This window comes from Palaemon carinicauda, chromosome 20 (assembly GCF_036898095.1).
Source record: "Palaemon carinicauda isolate YSFRI2023 chromosome 20, ASM3689809v2, whole genome shotgun sequence".
Lineage (NCBI taxonomy): Eukaryota > Metazoa > Arthropoda > Malacostraca > Decapoda > Palaemonidae > Palaemon > Palaemon carinicauda.
Genome location: NC_090744.1, coordinates 96,441,434 through 96,463,052, shown reverse-complemented (window position 1 = coordinate 96,463,052; position 21,619 = coordinate 96,441,434). Strand labels below are relative to the sequence as shown.

General features: G+C 40.1%; 1 protein-coding gene across 3 annotated transcripts in view; it reads right to left on the bottom strand.

Annotated features, from left to right (window-relative positions):
* The window catches only part of LOC137614331 (gamma-tubulin complex component 6-like), a 184,980-nt gene that overhangs the window by 4,154 nt on the left and 159,207 nt on the right, over positions 1–21,619 (bottom strand). For all 3 annotated transcript variants that reach the window (XM_068344095.1, XM_068344094.1, XM_068344096.1), the window contains 2 exons: positions 6,857–6,966; positions 6,531–6,730 (listed from right to left, as the gene is read on the bottom strand). In XM_068344095.1, coding sequence (XP_068200196.1) covers positions 6,531–6,730; positions 6,857–6,966 — 310 coding nt within the window. The remainder of the gene's footprint in view (positions 1–6,530; positions 6,731–6,856; positions 6,967–21,619) is intronic.

Here is a 21,619-nt window from a genome sequence, read left to right as displayed (position 1 = left end):
GTACACCACCAAATTTCCAGCACCCTTGGCTCCAAAGTATGGTATTATTACATAGTCTTTGCTAAACCATTGTAGGTTATGTAGTAATAACTAAAAAAATTACATACTCGTGTCATAAGACGCATCTTTTTTCCTGAAAAAATACCCCCAAATATCACCCTGTTAGCTGTAAAGTAACTAGACCTAGAGTCAAACAAATAACAGGAAAAAAAATATTCCACCTTGTGAAATTTCTAGAATTTTACTTCTCAACCAAAATTTAATCAGGAGCATTTGGCAACACCACTTTCATATATGCAAACATTGTTACAATGGTAACAACTAAGACTGGTTTTGCTATATTTTATATGAATATATAAAATTGTTAACAAAAGTACCGCTAATTAATATTTATCCATCACATTTCATAATACACCCAAAATATGAAAATTTTCTGTGCCATAAGAAAAATCATACTAGAATCACTGCTATGATAGGTTGTAAAAACCTCAATTTCTTTTTTTCCCAAAATTCCTAAGCTAAAAAAAGGGTGCGTCTTACCACTTATAGCATCCTATGACACGGAAATACGGTACCTCTAACTATACAGCAAAAACAATGATCCATTCACATTTAACAAATTAATAACCATTTCAACATTACTACAGCAAAGCTGTAGCTTTTCAGAACATTAAAACAGGAGTCTAAAGTGAAAAAAGAGAGAGAACGTTTAAAAAAATATACAGAATATCATTCATAAGTAAATTTTAAGAGCCAGATTTTCAACTTTTTGGGGGTTAACTTTAACTTTTTCACCTTTATAGGTACAAATTGGTAATTCTTGACTTCTAGCATATTACAGTACTATTCATTAGGGTGTAATTAAATAAATGTATCACTGCATCATCTCCTCTATATGATAAAGAGCAAGTGTCTGGCTCAGCTCAGCTCAGCTCTTCCCATCCCTCAGGTAGGAAGAGAGGGAGTAGTCAAACCCTTGGTGAGAGGGGGTGCATGTCTTCATATCTACCTAAATATTTAGCTGCCATTTTTGACAAGTTGCATACATTAGTATGGAATACATTAAAAGTATATCAGTATAGAGAACTTCAAAAGTTTCTTTGATTTTAGCCTCAATACTTTTTTGCTACCATCATTAAAATCTGCAACTGGATACCTAGAAAGAGCTTTCTCACAAGCATATACTGTATATTGTACTATATATTGTACAGCGTTCAATGTTAATTTTCCTGATACGGTTTGTTTTCTATTTTTATATTATTGCTGCATTTTAAACTTGTTATAAAACCTTTTGAGGGTGAGAGAGAGAGCAAAGTACAGTTACAAGGTCAACAGACATGCACATACACACACCCAATGGTGTAAATCGTATTCTCAAACAGGCATGATCACCGGGTAAACTCGCATATGTACAAGTACACATCCTTCATAAAAGCGTTTGGATAATATGTTTATTATAGTTCACTGTTTGTTTCTTCCTTAAAATCTTAGAACAGAAAGTAATGCTAGGAATTAAATGGATAAAGACAATAATGAGTCCCGTATGTCACTGGTGACTAACTTAATTTGCTAGCCATGAGAATTTCGATAAAAAGAGGTGCTGCAACACCTATTGCCAGAAACTCGGTGGTGTACCTGTTGTCATGGAACACTGCTAGATCGAAAATTGAAAATAACGGGAACTATGGGATTCATGACCTAAAGCACATTAGTTATGCGAGTCCTTGAAAAAATTAAGAATTAATTTCTCACTACAGACTCATTTAGGCCATAAAAAGGGATAACATTACTTTACTGCATTAAACTTCATAATTTCTATGTTGACTAAATGTCTAAACATCTGAAAATGGTAGTTATGTTTTACATCTAAATACATTATACTAAAAATAACACTGGATTGCAACCATAAGCTGTAATCATCTAATGAAGCCAAGTCTAAGCTTCTGTATGTTTCTACCCAATCGACCATGAAGAATAGAAAGGAAACTGGTAAAACAATTGCAGTTTATAAAAAAGTGAAAAAAATTCTTCAATATTTTTCAAAACAATTGCCGTTTATAGAAAAGTGAAAAAAATTCTTCAATATTTTTCAAATACAAGTAGAAAAAACTCTACATAAAGATCCCTGGAAACTTGTGATTGACCATGATAATAAATCTGTAGTCTACATAAAATGCATGGATTAAAATAGAATGAGGCCCTTTGCGTCAATAGGCGTGGGAGATGACGATGATGAAAAAAGAAATGACAGAATCTGACAGATCCTCTAAATAATATTCAGGATTTGATGATCCTAACATTTCTGAGATTTTCAAGTCCATTGTAGCCGATGATGACATTCGATGTTCTCAAGAAAATTAGGAAAAAAGTGCTTGCCCCGCGATGTTATTAGAGTGCAATGAAGGCCTAAAATTAACCATGTCAGGTGGTGGGGAGAAACTATGATGAGCTAATTACTGACAAGAAACTGCCAAAGTGTCACAGAATCGGGTTCCCCTGGCTTTCACCAAAATGCCTATCCTCAGTTCAGCCTTCATTCTGAATGGGACCACTCACTTGGTTTACCCTATCAATTGAGATGGTGTGCTTGGAGACAAGTGAAGGTAGAGGCACTAGCAGTGAACAGTGCACTGAAATACTGTCTATCCTTTATTTCAAAAGTGCTAGAACATGTAAATCTTAAACTACTAATTAGTATCTTAGAAGAAATATAAGCTTTGCCAGACAACCAGGCTGCTTACAGAAAACTATAAGCTAAAGACGTCTATCTGTTCTGTTGAAAATAATATGCTAGAAATGATGAATGAAAACAAATGGGGTATTTCAATATTGCTTGATCTTAGTGCTGCTTTTGATACAGTTGTGCATGAATTGCTACTAAATGATCTACGGTCCATTAGTATTGAAGATCATGCTTTTGAATACCTAAAAGACTACTTGGTTAACAGAAACTTATGTGTGCAAATTGGAAAACTCTTATTTAGCATATGAACCTTTAAACAGAGGGGTACCTCAGGGGAGTGTATTGGGCCCAATCTTATTCTGTATACATACTAGCGGTATGTTGAAAATACAACAAATGCATGGAGTGAAGTTCAAACTATTTGCAGATGATACACGATTTTACTTCATAAATGTTATAAACGACAATATAATACTCTGAAAAGTATTCTTACCAGTGTTAGGGAATAGATGTCAATCAAACAACTAAAATTAAATGAAAATAAGAGTGAGTTTTTGGTGGTTAGAAGAAAAACAGCCTAAGAAACTTGGGTGATATCAAAATAAACAAATATCAATTCTGTCCCGATGTCTAGTAAAGTTCATGATCTAGGAGTATCTCTTGATTGTAACTTGTCCTTCAATGCCCAAATAAATTATGTAGTAAAAACTGCTGGCTATCATCTTAGAAACATTCTTTTTATAAAGAAGTACCTGGATGAACATCTCTATATAAACTTGTGATAAACTGTATTATTACCAGGATTGATTACTCCATTTACTGCAATTTACCGAAAGTGCAACTAAGATTTTATAAAACAATAAATAGAGGAGCAAGACTGATAAAAGGTGTCCCACCCCAAAAAAGATAACTCCTACCCTAATTGATTTACAGTGGCTGCCTATTAAAGCAAGAATTAAGTTTAAAATAACCCATTAAGTTATCAGAACCGGACGTCTTAAATATCTAAGAGAATTGCTACATATTATGCAACAAATCATGTTGACAAAAATGGTTACAGATGGTTTCAAATTATTGGAACCTAGATACAATATATATCTACTGTACGCTCTAGGGCTTTTAAATATATAGCCTTAAGACTATACAATAAGCTGCCACTTGACATAAGAAAGACTGGTGATATTAGGGCTTTTATGAGGAAACTGCTGGCTATGGGCCCGGTTGTGAGAAAAGTGAAGGAGAGCGGAATGGGTTCTGGAATGAATTAACTAGGTGTGTAGAAGGACTGGGTAAAAGGAATTATGTAGTTGTCATGGGTGACTTAAATGCTAGAGTGGGCGCTGGAGAGGTAGAGGGTGTCATTGGGAAGTATGGCGTACCAGGTGAAAATGAAAGTGGTGAAAGACTGGTAGGTATGTGTGTTGACCAATAGATGGTGATAAGTTCTAGCTTTTTCAAAAAGAAAGATAAAGACATGTATACATGGGTAAGAGTAAGGTTATGAGATGTACGAGAAGGGAGGGTGGTGCGAGGTTGAATGAAGAGTTACTTGAGGAGGTGGATCACTTCAGGTAATTGGGGTCTGTTGTTGCAGCAAATGGTGGAGTGGAAGCAGATGTACGTCAGAGAGTGAATGAAGGATGCAAAGTGTTGGGGGCAGTTAAGGGAGTAGTAAAAAATAGAGGGTTGGGCATGAATGTAAAGAGAGTTCTGTATGAGAAAGTGATTATACCAACTGTGATGTAAGGATCGGAGTTGTAGGGAAAGAAAGTGACGGAGAGGCAGAAATTGAATGTGTTTGAGATGAAGAGTCTAAGGAGTATGGCTGGTGTATCTCGAGTAGATAGGGTTAGAAACAAAGTAGTGAGGGTGAGAAAGGGTGTAAGAAATGAGTTAGCAGCTAGAGTGGATATGAATGTGTTAAGGTGGTTTGGCCATGTTGAGAGAATGGAAAATGGCTACCTGCTAAAGGTGATGAATGCAAGAGTTGATGGGAGAAGTACAAGAGGAAGGTCAAGGTTTGGGTGGATGGATGGAGTAAAGGAAGTTCTGGGTGATAGGAGGATAGATGTGAGAGAGGCAAGAGAGCGTGCTAGAAATAGGAATGAAAGGCGAGCGATTGTGACGCAGTTCCGGTAGGCCCTGCTGCTTCCTCCGGTGTCTTGGATGACCACGGAGGTAGCAGCAGTAGGGGATTCAGCATTATGAAGCTGCACCTGTGGTGGATAACGGGGGGGGGGGGGGGGGGGGGGGGGGGGGGGGGGGGGCTGTGGCACCCTAATAATACCAGCCGAACTTGGTCGAGTCCCTTGTCAAGTTGGGAGGAACGTAGAGAGGAGAGGTCCCCTTTTTTGTTTCATTTGTTTGATGTCGGCTACCCCCCAAAATTGGGGGAAGTGCCTTGGTATATGTATGTATATATGAGGAAACATAAAACTTTCTTGTTCTCTAAGTGCTTCGATAATGTGGACCTGACAGTAAACGAGCAATATGCAGTGTGAAATGCTGAATGCCTTGGAATGTACTGTATATGAGAAAATGAATGTGAAGGTCCTGTATAGAGTAGGATTCCCCTGCTATATAGGGCTAGAAAAGCAGTTCTTACAATAAAGTAAGTATTAAGAAGTGCTACACTTCCTGACACCCTAGTTTGACATAAGCTTTAAGAAGAAAATTGGCTACCAGGGGTTTTATCTCACAAAACTTTCTTATTTGAGTACTCTACAGTCTAGTGAAAGATGTTCCCTTTCCTATTTCACATCATTTGTATTTTCCTAGCTATACAAAGCTGAGTCCTTTAAAATAAGAAATGTCTTCAACAGAGCTTGAATCACCATTGAAGTGCGGCAATCACTTCATACTCAGGGAAAACCTGAACAACTCCCTGATGTAGAAAAGTTTTCTCTGCTCCTGAAGCATACTGCCTGGGTCCAAGCCAATGGCATATACACAGAAGCTTCAGCAAAATCAAAAGCGAGGAAAGTGCTAACAGTCTCTCAAGCAATTCCTAGAATTGCCAAAATTGAAACCAGGGAAGACTTAACCTTCTCGCTCCTCTATGCAAACGCTCACCTATGGGAAGACACCATCTACACTCGGTAACAAAGTGTATAAATTCAATAACAATACATGAAAGTAAAGGATAGTGATTGGATCTATCACCAGTTCACTCAAACTGGTGATTGTATCTATCACTGGTTTATCCAAACTGAAGTGTCAAATATACACTTGCAATCCCGCTTTGTTACATTACTGTATTATACACAAAGCTGATATCACCATATAAACTAAAGGTATAAGAAAAAGAATAAACAGCTTTGGAATGGACACAACAGTATGTCTGTGTTTGTTGCTGCCAAGACAAAAGTAAAGTTTTGGACAGGAGGGTGGGCACCACATGTCATTAACTACCTCAATTATGATTTCAATGGGTGTTCCAGCTACGCTGAAGACATTCCCTATTCGAAAACACAAAAGGTTTATGTACGAGTAGAAACATTGGAATTTTGGCACTACATTATCAAGTGGAATCCTTCTAAATGATTAAAGGGAAGATTATTGCCAAAATATAATTATCTATGTAGGTGCAATTAATGAAATGTCATAACCTTGACATAAGACTTGATACATAATAAATGTGGGTATGCAGTCTAAGTGTACATCTGTATGGTAATGGTCTGCTTGATATGAACTCGAACTGAATTAAATTTTGTGAAAATACAACATTTTCTAAATAACCACCTCTAAAGAAAAAGCACACAACTGAGGTTTTAGAGCTATGACATTTCAGCAAGTCTATAGTGGTCCAACATTATTTTGAAAGAATATATAACATCTTTTGACTTACTTTTATGAAGGAATACTGCATGCTTGTTGAATTCATTATAAGTTTTTTGTAAACCTGCAAATGCTGGATGTTCCATTTTCTTTGTTGTATCATTCATTAACCAAACATGGCTTTTCAACTGAGAACGAAACTGAAGCATCAGAGAGAACACCTCATGGATAAGTTTCAAAACAACAGCTCCATTTTTATTCAAAAAGCACCTGAAATTACAAAAGATTTTCAATACCGTTGAAATGCAGTAATACCTTTTAAACTAGCAATAAAATATGATCATAAACTACCAATAACAAAATATGTCCATCAACATTAATTAAGAATGATTTTACCTTGAAACAATGGCATTCACCAAATCACAGTGTAAAACATAAAGTTCATCTAAGGATGAAACTTTCTTCCGCAACTTTTGCTCAAATTTAGTCCAACTCGTCTGATGTACCTAGGTAGAGAGACAAAACATAAAAATTTACAATAACAAAGTTTTAAAAGTCTATCCCATTTACTTGATATTTTTGAATCATCCAAATATGGGCTATGGGCAAATTGCACAACATATTTACCCTCATAATAAAATTTTGTTGCCATTTCCCTTTAAAAGGATTCAGACATGAAAAAAGTTCTTTCCCTTTTCCTATGATCTGTGTTCCTCCTACCTGAATAACCAAGTTAAAGCTTTTATCTATACTAATATGCCAATTTCTACCATATTGACTTCTTTTCTAGCCAACTGCTCATTATAGTTAAATGAGTGAAAATAGGAGTTGGACTGCTCAGTTATAACAGACTAAAGGGGAAGTTTAACTGGTGCCCCTAAGGATGTAGTAAAGAACCTTCAGTACCATTGACAGTGACACATAGAGCCCTCATAGGGGCCAAACTGTACTGATTAAATTCACCCAGCATCTTAACACTAAGAAAAGTCATATAGGCATTTGACAACCTCAAACATCCCCTATACAAGCACTCAAACTCATCAGACATAAAATATAAGAATACAATTATCTTTCATATGTAATATATAAATGTATTTTGATTTTGCACTTTGTTTAATGAACTAGCAAGTTATTTGTTAGTTTTGGTAATCAAATTGAACTAGCAAGTTATTTGTTAGTTTTGGTAATCAAATGATGACTCACCAATGCCATCTGCAAGGTAACATGCCAACTAATGGTATCCTAGCAGACGACACCAGGATGAATTAGTTGTTTATGCAGTATTTATCTATTTTCTCATATTTTGTCGATATTTTGTAATAAAGCAATACTTTGAAAACGACTTGGTTGTCTGAGTTACGAAAGAATACAAGCAGATAGTTGTTTTGAATGCAATAAGGAAAAAACATCTCACTGAAAGTCGAGTGCAGTGTTACCAAGTTATTTGTAAACCAACTAGAACTAGAGTCACACAGACAACAGAAAAAAATATCCCCCAAGTGAAATTCCTAGAGAATTTTTTATTTGATCAATAAATAGTTTTGAATAAAATTGTGGAAATGAAGAATTTTGCAAGTATTACTGGAATTTTACTTTACCAAAATTTGATGAAAACAAACACTTGAAAACATTGTTACGCATAAGTGGAACTACAACTAGTTTAGTGATTTTCTATATGTATATGTGATAAAATTTGGATAACAGATGTATATTTCATAATACACCCAAAATATAAAAATTTACTGTGCCAGACAAAAAATCAGACTGTACAATGGCCAACCAGGATAAGTTGTAAAATCTGCTATTTCTTTTTTTCCAAAAAATGTTATTTTGATAATAAAATAAATTTTTGAATATACTTACCCGGTGATTATATAGCTGCAACTCTGTTGCCCGACAGACAACTCTAAGGTAAAAACTCGCCAGCGATCGCTACACAGGTTGCGGGTGTGCCCAACAGCGCCATCTGTCGTCCAGATACCCAGTACTCAATGTAAACAAAGACTCAATTTTCTCCTCGTTCCACTGCGTCTCTATTGGGGAGGAAGGGAGGGTCCTTTAATTTATAATCACCGGGTAAGTATATTCAAAAATTTATTTTATTATAAAAATAACATTTTTCAATATTTAACTTAGTCGGTGATTATATAGCTGATTCACACCCAGGGGGGTGGGTAGAGACCAGCAATATATGTTTACATGTTAATGAGCTAAGAGTTTTTATTTCATTTTAGAAGTTATCAAAATAACAAAAACAAAATAAATAGGTACCTGGTAAGGAAGTCGACTTGAACAATTACTCTGCCTTTTAAGTACGTCTTCCTTACGGAGCCTCACGATCCTCTTAGGATGCTGATCGACCCCTAGGATCTGAAGTATCAAGGGTTGCTACCCATACAACAGGACCTCATCAAAACCCCTAATCTAGGCGCTCTCAAGAAATGACTTTGACCACCCGCCAAATCAACCAGGATGCGAAAGGCTTCTTAGCCTTCCGGACAACCCAAAAAAACAACAATAAAAACATTTCAAGAGAAAGATTAAAAGGGTATGGAATTAGGGAATTGTAGTGGTTGAGCCCTCACCCACTACTGCACTCGCTGCTACGAATGGTCCCAGTGTGTAGCAGTCCTCGTAAAGAGACTGGACATCCTTTAGATAAAAAGACGCAAACACTGACTTGCTTCTCCAATAGGTTGCGTCCATTATACTTCGCAGAGATCTATTTTGCTTAAAGGCCACGGAAGTTGCGACAGCTCTAACTTCGTGTGTCCTTACCTTCAGCAATGCTTGGTCTTCCTCACTCAGATGGGAATGAGCTTCTCGTATTAACAGTCTGATAAAATAGGATAAAGCATTCTTTGACATAGGCAAAGATGGTTTCTTAACTGAACACCATAAAGCTTCAGATAGGCCTCGTAAAGGTTTAGTTCGTTTTAAATAGAACTTAAGAGCTCTCACAGGGCATAAGACTCTTTCTAGTTCATTGCCTACCATATTCGATAAGCTGGGAATATCGAACGATTTCGGCCAAGGTCGAGAAGGTAGCTCATTTTTGGCTAGAAAACCAAGTTGTAGTGAACATGTAGCTTTTTCTGACGAAAATCCGATGTTCTTGCTGAAGGCATGAATCTCACTGACTCTTTTAGCTGTGGCTAAGCATACCAGGAAAAGTGTCTTTAAGGTGAGATCTTTCAGGGAGGCTGATTGTAGCGGCTCAAACCTGTCTGACATGAGGAATCTTAGTACCACGTCTAAATTCCAACCAGGTGTAACCAAACGACGCTCCTTCGTGGTCTCAAAAGACTTAAGGAGGTCCTGTAGATCTTTATTGTTGGAAAGATCCAAGCCTCTATGCCGGAAGACCGATGCCAACATGCTTCTGTAGCCCTTGATAGTGGGAGCTGAAAGAGATCGTTCTTTTCTCAGGCATAAGAGAAAGTCAGCTATTTGAGCTACAGAGGTACTGGTCGAGGATAGAGATACTGACTTGCACCAGTTTCGGAAGACTTCCCACTTCGATTGGTAGACTCTAAGGGTGGATGTTCTCCTTGCTCTTGCAATCGCACTGGCTGCCTCCTTCGAAAAGCCTCTAGCTCTCAAGAGTCTTTCGATAGTCTGAAGGCAGTCAGACGAAGAGCGTGGAGGCTTTGGTGTACCTTCTTTACGTGTGGCTGACGTAGAAGGTCCACCCTTAGAGGAAGACTTCTGGGAACGTCTACTAGCCATCGAAGTACCTCGGTGAACCATTCTCTCGCGGGCCAGAGGGGAGCAACTAGCGTCAACCTTGTCCCTTCGTGAGAGGCGAACTTCTGCAGTACCTTGTTGACAGTCTTGAACGGTGGGAATGCGTATAGATCTAGATGCGACCAATCTAGGAGAAAGGCATCTATATGAACTGCTGCTGGGTCCGGGATTGGTGAGCAATATATTTGGAGCCTCTTGGTCATCGAGGTTGCAAAGAGATCTATGGTTGGTTGGCCCCAAGTGGCCCAAAGTCTCTTGCATACATCCTTGTGGAGGGTCCATTCTGTTGGAATTACTTGTCCCTTCCGACTGAGACAATCTGCCATGACATTCAAGTTGCCTTGGATGAACCTCGTAACTAGTGATATGTTTTGACCTTTTGACCAGATGAGCAGGTCCCTTGCGATCTCGTACAACGTCAGTGAGTGGGTCCCTCCTTGCTTGGAGATGTACGCCAAGGCAGTGGTGTTGTCCGAGTTCACTTCTACCACTTTGCCTTGAAGGAGAGACTTGAAGCTTTTCAAGGCCAGATGTACTGCCAGTAGCTCCTTGCAGTTAATATGCACTATCCTTTGACTCGAGTTCCATAGTCCCGAACATTCCCGACCGTCTAATGTCGCGCCCCAGCCTACGTCCGATGAGTCCGAGAAGAGAACGTGGTTGGGAGTCTGAACAGCCAGGGGAAGACCCTCTCTTAGGCTGATACTGTCCTTCCACCAAGTCAGGCAAGACTTCATCTTCTCGGAAATGGGGATCGAGACCGCTTCTAGCGTCTTGTCCTTTTTCCAGTGAAATGCTAGGTGATATTGAAGAGGACGGAGGTGTAGTCTTCCTAATGACACAAACTGTTCCAGGGATGATAGCGTCCCTATCAGACTCATCCACTTCCTGACTGAACATTGTTCCTTCTTCAGCATGTTCTGGATGCATAACTGGGCTTGGCTTGTTCTGGGGGCCGACGGAAAAGCCCGAAAAGCTAGACTGTGAATCTCCATCCCTAAATACACAATAGTTTGGGATGGGACCACTTGTGACTTTTCCATATTGACAAGGAGACCCAATTCCTTGGTCAGATCTAGAGTCCACTTTAGATCCTTCAGACAGCGACGACTGGAAGAAGCTCTGAGAAGCCAGTCGTCCAAATAGAGGGAGGCTCGGATGTCCGCTAAATGAAGGAATTTGGCTACATTCCTCATCAGCCTCGTAAACACAAGAGGAGCTGTGCTTAGGCCAAAGCACAGGGCTTGAAACTGGTAGACAACCTTTTCGAAAACGAATCTCAGAAAAGGTTGGGAGTCCGGGTGGATGGGGACGTGGAAGTAGGCGTCCCTTAGGTCTAAAGAGACCATCCAGTCTTCCCTTCTGACCGCTGCTAGAACCGACTTTGTGGTCTCCATGGAGAACGTCTGCTTTGTGACAAAGACATTCAGAGCACTGACGTCTAGCACCGGCCTCCACCCTCCTGTCTTCTTTGACACCAAGAAGAGTCGGTTGTAGAATCCCGGGGTTTGATGGTCCGAGACTTTGACCACCGCTCCCTTCTCTAGTAAAAGAGACACTTCCTGTTTCAAGGCTCGTCTCTTGTCTTCCTCTCTGTACCTGGGAGAGAGATCGATGGGAGACGTTGCTAGAGGGGGTTTCCGTACAAACGGGATCTTGTACCCCTCTCTGAGCAACTTCACAGATTGTGCATCTGCGCCTCTCTTTTCCCAGGTCTGCCAGAAGTTCTTGAGTCTGGCTCCCACTGCTGTCTGAAGAAGCTGGCAGTCAGACTCTGCCCTTAAAGGACTTGGTTCCTTTCTTCTTTCCTCGTTTCCCTTCGGCACGAGCACCTCCTCTGCTGGAGTTTCTGCCACGAAAGGGCGGAATAAAACGGGACGCTGGAGTGTCCATCCTTGGTCTAGCTGACAAGGTAGGCAAAGGGGTAGCTTTGCGAGCGGAGGACGCAACAAGGTCGTGAGTGTCCTTCTGTATCAATGAAGCGGCTATTTCCTTAATCAGGTCTTCTGGAAAAAGGCACTTGGAGAGAGGAGCAAAAAGAAGCTCGGATCTCTGGCACGGTGTAACTCCAGCTGAAAGGAATGAGCATAGGTTTTCACGCTTTTTAAGGACTCCGGACACAAAAGAAGCAGCAAGCTCATTAGACCCATCACGTATGGCCTTGTCCATGCAGTACATAATGAGCAAGGAAGTCTCTTTCTCTGTTGGAGAGATCTTTCTGCTTAGGGCTCCTAGACACCAGTCTAAGAAGTTAAAAACTTTGAAGGCCCTAAAGATACCTTTCAAAAGGTGGTCCAGGTCCGAAGATGACCAACATATCTTTGAGCGTCTCATGGCAAGGCGGCGGGGAGAGTCTACGAGGCTTGAGAAGTCGCCCTGGGCAGAGGCAGGAACTCCCAAGCCGAGAACTTCTCCCGTGGCATACCAGACGCTCGATCTAGAAGAGAGTCTAGCAGGGGGAAACGTAAAGGCTGTCTTCCCTAAACTCTTTTTGGACTGCAACCATTCTCCTATCACCCGCAAAGCTCTCTTGGACGAGCGTGCGAGGACGAGTCTAGTAAAGGCAGGAGTGGTAGACGGCATGCCTAACACAAACTCTGACGGAGGAGAACGAGGAGCCACAGAAACAAACTGGTCCGGAAACATCTCTTTGAAAATGGCCAAAACTTTCCTAAAGTCCAAAGAGGGTTGCGTAGACTTAGGCTCGTCCAATTCTGATTGTGGTTCATCTATGTATGCAGCAACATCATCATCAGAAAGTCCCTCATCCGATAACTGATGAGGAAACGACAACGGAGTGGGTAACGGCTGGTTTGCTGAGTCCGGTCGCACGGGTGCATGCGTGACTGAGCCGGACGCAACGTCATGGAACTGCTGCCCAGTCTGTGAGCTGGCAACAACCATAGCAGCGCGGGGACGCACAGCGTCTACTCCAGACTGTCTGGACTGATGTGGGTGCGCAGTGGCAACCACACTGGGTTGCGGAGGTTGACGCACCGCATCAAAACAAAACAACTCTGACGGTTGTTGAACCTCTCGAACGTCAACGGAGACCTCCGTGCGTCGCTTAACGTCAACATGCGGCTGGCAGATCACACTGGAACGCATGGGTGGCAGAACTCTCTCAACTGGTGTGCGTGAGAAGGTTACCTCAGTGTCCACAGGACGCACAACCGATCGTGTGGAAGGTTGTGGGCTAGGTACTGCACTAGTTGGTGCGGCAGCAACCTTCTCCGCACGAAAGTCCTGCATTAGAGACGTCAGTTTAGACTGCATGTCTTGCAGAAGAGACCACTTAGGGTCTACGGGAGCAGGTGCGGCGACAGACGGTGTTACTGTCTGAAGTGGTACCGCTTTGCCTCTCTTAGGCGGTGAGCAGTCATCGGATGACGGCAGCGAGTCCGAACTGACCCAGTGGCTACAACTGGGCCGTTGGACTTGCGCGGAAGGGACCGACTTGCGTTTTAACGGTCGTGAGACCTTGGTCCAGGGTTTCTTGCGAGAAACACCTTCCAAAGACGAGGTATAAATGGGCTCTCTCGTCTTAGTTAGGCAGGGGCGATCTTGGGTAGATACGCCCGATACCACGGAGGGAACGTCTGTTCGCTGATTAAAGCCTCTCGAACCCATTTGTCGTACGACATAGCTTCTCCCCTGGACTTGGGAGCTTGCAAGAGGTCCCGGACTAGGAGGACGACAGGCACGAACAGACGAACCCTCAAGCGCAACACTATCCACAACACTATCACTCGGCACTTTAGCACTTCCCACTGCACTTTTGCACTTCAGCTCCTTCACATCCGCCATGAGCTGATTACGGTCACTAGCAAGGGACTCAACTCTCTCACCCAGAGCCTGGATGGCACGCATCATATCAGCCATCGAAGGTTCCTGAGTGCCAGGAGGGGGGTTAGAAGCAACCACTACAGGGGAAGGAATAGGTTGTGGGGCATGAGGAGAGGATATATCAATAGAACGAGAAGAACTTCTCCTAACTCTATCTCTCTCTAGCCTACGTGTATACTTTTGGAATTCGATAAAATCGAATTCAGAAAGCCCAACGCACTCCTCACACCGATCTTCCAATTGACAGGTTTTATCCCGACAATTGGAACAAACAGTGTGAGGGTCGATAGAAGCCTTCGGAAGACGCCTTGAACAGTCCCTAGCATTGCACTTCCTAAATTTTGGGACTTGTGAAGGGTCAGCCATTTTGAATTGGTCAAAGGGGAATTCAAAAAACTATCAAAAAGTCATCAACAAAGAATCCGTTATCAAAAAGAGTTCAAGGATTTGTGTGAAGAGAAACCCTGCACAGTGAAAGCTCAAAACTAGAATAATGTACTTCACCAATTAGTTGTGAAAAAACTCCAGTTTAGCAACAGCGAGTAAGTACGTCTTGTCGATAGCACGACAGAGAGAAAATTGAGTCTTTGTTTACATTGAGTACTGGGTATCTGGACGACAGATGGCGCTGTTGGGCACACCCGCAACCTGTGTAGCGATCGCTGGCGAGTTTTTACCTTAGAGTTGTCTGTCGGGCAACAGAGTTGCAGCTATATAATCACCGGCTAAGTTAAATATTGAAAATTGCTTAGCTAAATATAGAGTCTTATGACATGGGAAATATGGTAAGTTGATTAACAGAATAAGCTATGATTAGGTAACCGATAACATAACCTACTCTCACAGTTATCTTGACTAATCAAGTGGTCATATTTCATGAAGCCAACTAATGATAGTTAACATTAACTGTGAAAGGTTGACTTTCTTGTCTCTAGAAGATAAAGAACTTCAATTTGAGATATTATTATTATTATTATTATTATCATTATTATTATTATTAATATTACCACTACTGCTGTACTTGGTAAGATACAACCCTAGTTGGAAAAGCAGGATACTATAAGCCCAAGGGCTCCAACAGGGAAAATAGTCCAATGAAGAAAGGAAAAAAGGAAATAAACTACAAAAGAAGTTTAAGAACAATAACATTAAAATACATATTTCATATATACTTTACTTTACTTAATTTGACGGCTGCTTTTCCGGTCCCATACAGCAGGGGAACCCCACTCTCTACAGGACCTCCACTGTCGTTTTACCTTGTTCGTTATTATTATTATTACTTGCTAAGCTACAACCCTAGTTGGAAAAGCAGGATGCTATAAATCCAGGGGCTTCAACAGGGAAAATAGCTCAGTGAGGAGAGGAAACAAGGAAAAATAAAATATTTTAAGAGCAACAATATTGAAATAAATATCACTTTATAAACTATAAATACTTTAACAAGACAAGAGGAATAAAAATAAGATATAAGATAGAACAGTGTACCCTCAAGCAAGAGAACTCTAACTCAAGACATTGGAAGACCATGGTACAGAGGCTATGGCACTACCTAAGATTAGAGAACAATGGTTTGATTTTGGAGTGTCCTTCTAGAAGAGCTCCTTACCATAGCTACAGAGTATCTTCTACCCTTACAAAGAGGAAAGTGGCCACTGAACAATTACAGTGCAGTAAGAAGAATTGTTTAGTAAGCTCAGTGTTGTCAGGTGTATGAGGACAGAGGAGAATATGTAAAGAATAGGCCGGACTATTCGGTGTGAGTGTGTGCAGGCAATGGGAAAATGAACCGTAACCAGAGAGAAGGATCCAATGTAGTGCTGTCTGGCCAGTCAAAAGACCCCATAACTCTCTAATGGTAGTATCTCAACAGGTGGCTAGGGCCCTGGCCAGCCTACTACCTCGTTCAGAGTATTTAACGTTTCATATCGAGTATTGTTCACTTACTTTTAAATCGTCACTGTTGTATGACTGATGAAATAAGTCTTCAGTTTCCTCTTGAAAGCCTTAATGTCTTCAATCATTCGGATGTCTCGTGGGAGATTATTATATAGCCTCAGGGCTGCATATTTAAAGGCTCTGGAGCTTACAGTAGACACATATCTAGGTTCCAATAGGTTTAAGCCATCTATAACTACTCTCGTAACTTGGTGGGTTATTGTACATATTTTAAATTCAATTCTCGCTTTTATTGGCAGCCAGTGTAAATCAATTATTATAGGGGTGATCCTTTCTCTAGGTGGGACACCTTTTATCAGTCATCAGTCTTGCTCCTCTATTTATTATGTTTTGTAATTTCTCAAGTTGCACTTTTGGTAAATTGTAATAGAGTTGCAGTAGTCAATCCTGGTAATAACACAGTTTATCATAAGTTTTGGTCCAGGTACTTACTGATAAACACAAAATTTCTTAGATGATAACCAGAAGTTTTTATTACATTATTTATTTGGGTATTGAGAGACGTTACAGTCAAGAAATATACTGTACCTAGATCTCGAACTTTACGAGATATCGGCACCGAGTCATTATTTATGTTCATTTGAATATCACCCAAGTTTCTCACGCTGTTTCTCTTACCCACCACCATGAATTCAGTTTTGTTCTCATTTAATTTTAGTTGTTTAAATGTCATCCATTCTCTAACACTATCAAAGATTCAGTTTAGAGTTTAAGTTGTGGCATGTATATCATTTATGGAGAAGTAAAATTGTGTCATCCGCAAATAGTTTGAACTTCACACCATGCCTTTGTAGTTTTTTCGATAGACCAATAGTATAGATGCAGAATAAGATTGGGCTAAGTACACTCCCCTGGGGTACCCGTCTGTTTAAGGGTTCATATGATGAATAAGAGTTTCAATTTGTATACAGTAATTTCTACCAACCAAGTGGTCTTTTAGGTATCCGAAAGCTCAATCGTCAACACCGATGGACCGTAGATGACTTAGTAGCAGTTCATACACAACTGTTTCAAAAGCAGCACTGAGATCGAGCAATATTAAAATACCACATTTATTTTTATCCATCCTTTCCAGCATATCATTTACAACAGAGCAGATGGCTGTCTCCGTAGAGTTGTCAGGCAAAGCTTCTATTACTTCTTTGTGACTGGATAGTTCAAGAATTACGTATTCAAGCACTTTTGAAACAAAGGATAGATTCGAAATAGGTCTGCATAAGCTTAATGCCTGGTAGTACAGTGCATTTTTCAGAACTGGTGTGACTATAGCCATTTTCTCAGATTTGCATATGCTATTCTCATTATTATCTCAGCTAGACTGGAAAAGTTTCTCTCTCCAATTACTTCAGATATTGGCATAGGATCGAGCAGTTTGTTTTATTTGCTCTCCTGGTGATGTCATCTTGTGTTATGTTGTTAAATCTTATTAATTTTGTCTCTGTGCTTGGTGTATCATTAATCTGATGTTGAGTATTTACAAATGACCTGGTTATATTTTCAAATTTTGTTTTGAAAGAATACTAGAAAATTACTTGCTAGTTCCTGGTCACTGTATCCATCAGGTAGCTTCTTTCCTTTTACATTTCCCATTATACCATTTTGGAGACGATATAACTTATTTATGTCTGTTGCTGCTTCGAGGATCTTTCTCTTATAGTATTCACTTTTTTTCCTTCCTAGTAGGTAGTTATATTGACATGTAGCAGTTTTGTATTCTACCCAAGTACCTTCAGTTTTTAACCTATTCCACTTTCTTTCGTTACGTCTTTTCTCCCTCTTTTTTACCAAAGTCTTTCAATCAAACCAAGGAGATTGGTCTTTTACAGTTATAGTCTTTTCCATCAGTGGGCACGTGGTATCATATTCACTTTTACTCAATTTATTATAAGTGGTCATAAGACAGTTAACACACTTAGCTCGCAACAGACGTTGGTCATCATGATCACAGGGAATGTTGATAACATCATTTATTTTCTTTGTAACTTCTTCAATAAATATGGTAAGAGAAAAATTTGATTTACGTCTAAAGTTTATTTTCTTTAATAATGCATGTTTCTGTAGAGGCAGACTAAATGTAATAAGTTTGAGCACTGGGAAGATAGTACATTTCTCTTCAACTTTTATATCAGATACAATATTATTCATGTCATCAGTTAAAACTAAGTCCAACGTATGCCCAGTTAAAGTAGTTGTCAGTCAACATTATTCACTCGTCAATATGATTCTAGTAACTCACTAAATGCCAAAGCGTCAGGATTTGATTTGTCATCCATACAAAAATTGAAGTTTTCACAGACAACCGATCCATTTTTCTCAATGAAAATCATCTCAATGAGAGCACCGTATTCTTCAAAAAAGATAATAGTGTTTGTTCTCGGAGGTTTGTAGACTGTTCCGAAGGATATTTTTTTTCTTGCGAAAGTTTTTTTCTATATATTCAAAGCTTGTTACACTAGTTCTTTTCAACATTTTGAGATTTGAGTAACTTTTATGAATAAAGAGTCCCCACCAGACCTACCTTCTCTCGGTATGTGAAAGGTGTGTGTGGGGGGTGTCATTTCAGTGATCTTTGCCTTGTCCAAGTTATCTAACCATGTTTCAGATAATGCTAGTATGTCCAAATATTTTTTGTTTATCAATTCTCAAATTTGAATAGTCTCATTACCTACAGATTATATATTTACATAGCCACAGTTTATGACATCCTTAGTAACCGTGATCAGTGTTTCCTGCAAGTCTTTTCAATTCCAAGTCATAAGCTTTGCATTCTCTAGAATTTACTATGTGGTCACTTGGTTTGTTTAACTTTGTGCAGTTTATACACTTTGACACTTGCGAATTACACTCCTTGGTGGAATGCTTTCCTGAACATTTCCCGCAGACTTTATCATCATTCTTAGACTTGCAATCTTTTTCAAGATGTCCATACCTCTGACAGTGATAGCAGGTGATTACGTAGTGCCTATCACGTATGTTATATAAACTATAAAAATTTCTAAATAATAAGAGGAAGAGAAAAAAGATAGAATAGTGTGCCAGAGTGTACCCTCAAGCAAGAGATCTCTAACCCAAGACAGTGGAAGACCATGGTACAGAGGCTATGGCGCTACCCAAGACTAGAAAACAATGGTTTAATTTTGGAGTGTCCTTCTCCTAGAAGAGCTGCTTTCCATTGCTAAGGAGTCTCTTCTACCCTTACCAAGAGGAATGTAGCCACTGAACAATTAAAGTGCAGTCATTAGCCCCCTGAGCTAAGAAGAATTGTTTGGTAATCTCAGTGTTATCAGGTGTACGAGGAAAGAGGAGAACGTGTAAGAATAGGGCATACTAATTGGTGTATGTGTCATCAAAGATGAAATGAGCCATAACCAGAGTGGGATCCAATGTAATTTAGTACTGTCTGGCTAGTCAAAGGACCCAATAACTCTCTATTGGTGGTAAAATAAAAATTTATTTCTGGCAAGATGCTAGGACTTTGGAATTCAACTTTCTCTCCCATTTTGTTTTACTCTACTTTGATAAATAAAATAGCTTTAATAAAATAAATAAGATGACATTTGGAAACAATAATTTAGTACGAATACTGTACCTCCTCTAATCAAGTATTTGTCTCAATGTAAAACACAACCTTAGAGTTTATCTCATCAGAATAGCAAAAGTACGGGAATCTGGAACTCAGCATTCTAAAATACATTAACAAGAGCACTGAGTCATATGGATAAACTCTACAGCCTATGCTTGAAACATTTTAGTCTTGAGAGTTCAAAATGGAAAAGTAGCCAATTTTAAAATTAATTTGTATTTTTCTTAGCTATACAAACCTAAGGTCTTTAAAATAGGGAATATCTTCAGTAGTGCTTGAACAGCATCCAAATCGTTGAGGTAGTCAACTACAGTACAGGTGTTGAACACGTAGCTATCAAAGACTCTTCCCTTTTGACCTTTGGAGCTCAGGACTGAGAGGGGAGGCTAGTTCAACTTTAGAGAACTCAAGATTTGTATAGCTAAGAAAATCACAAATTACTTTTAGACTTTGTTAAATGTTCCTACTCGTATACAAAGATTCCGTTCTTTAAAATAGAGAGTCACTTATTGGTGGGTAGGAAGTTCCTCTAAAACAGAACAGATTGGTTCTTTTCCTTCCCTGGAAATGCTAGTCTACTTGGTCCCCTACGAGAGTCTCCTATCAGTCCATCGTATGGATAAGTAGGCTGACAGATTCTTGCAAGTACCTGGTCCATGAAGGAATCTTCCTCCCCTGAAGGGGACAAGGAGTCTGGAATGAATTACCTGGTACAGGGCAGCCAAGAAGATATTCATTCCATCATCCTCCCCCTTGCAAAGGGAGGATAGGGGATAATTAATTCTTAAAGATCAGGTCTGATAATAATAGGCACTCATAAATTTAGATTACCAGTATCAATGTCAAATAAAGTTTGTAATAGTACGAAAGCTTCATCCTCATGTAAGAAGAAGGAAAAGAAAAGAAAAGTCAAGGTTTGCATTGACCATGTTACCACTGACTAGATGCATCCTGTCTTGTTAGGAAGCAGGGGTGGCTGCATAACTACACAGGTGCCATCACAAGCCCAAAAAAACAAATGTGTTGACAGACATGTAGGTATACTCCCTGGGAAGGCTGAAAGTTGTTGGTGTATCCAAACTCCAACACCTGTCCAACTACAGATTCTTCAGTCTACATGGGAATAAAACTCGACTTTGTGAGCACTGTATTGGACTGATACCTCGACTCCATCAAAGTATGAAATGTATGCTCTAAAAAGTCTCGAGTTACTGTATTCCGTAAGTGGCCATCTGGGAGCATCCAGGGTCATGGACAACATCATTGAATCAGCTGGCGAGCAAGCTGTGCAGATGGTAATAGACATGAAAAGATCGCACGGGTGTTGCAAGAGCCTCGAATACTGAACATCAATCTCAGGCATGAGAATGAAATAACAGGAACTTCCTGTTAGCCGTGTACTGAACAGGACGGTTTCAGGTGATTCCCGCAGGGCATCACCGGGCTGTGGAACAACCTAAGCTTACAACTTGCTCCTGGCAACTGAGGCTGTCTGCTAATGCCTTTCTCTGTTAGAAATGTATCTGGCTGATAGTTCTATGGTGTGGTACACCGACCAGCTGTGCATCTGCATTGTCAACTTGCAAAAGGGGGTAGAAACAAGAACATGCACTCCTGCTTGTTGGCACGGGTTACTAAGGTGGTGGTGTTGCAACAGCACTACTGAATGCCTCCTCATTCTTGGAATGCTTACAGTTAAGAGCACTGCTTCCATACCCAGGATCTTGAGCAGAAGTTCACTGACTACACAGCTTAAGAAACCAGGTAGCCAAGGAGCATGCCTCACCCCTTCTTCAACACACTGAGAACAGATGGATAGCCGCAGTACCAGTGAGGGTCAAGATACTAGCCACGTGAAGCCGAGATACTGGCCCCACGGGGCCGAGGTACTGGCCTCCACGGGCTCGTGGTACATGACCGCGTGACGTCCACCACTCCCAGAGACAGTGTTATCAAGAGCTATTCTTGATACTATGACTGGCCTTCTTGGACATCTTCGAATTCTTAAAATTGTTAGAATAGGA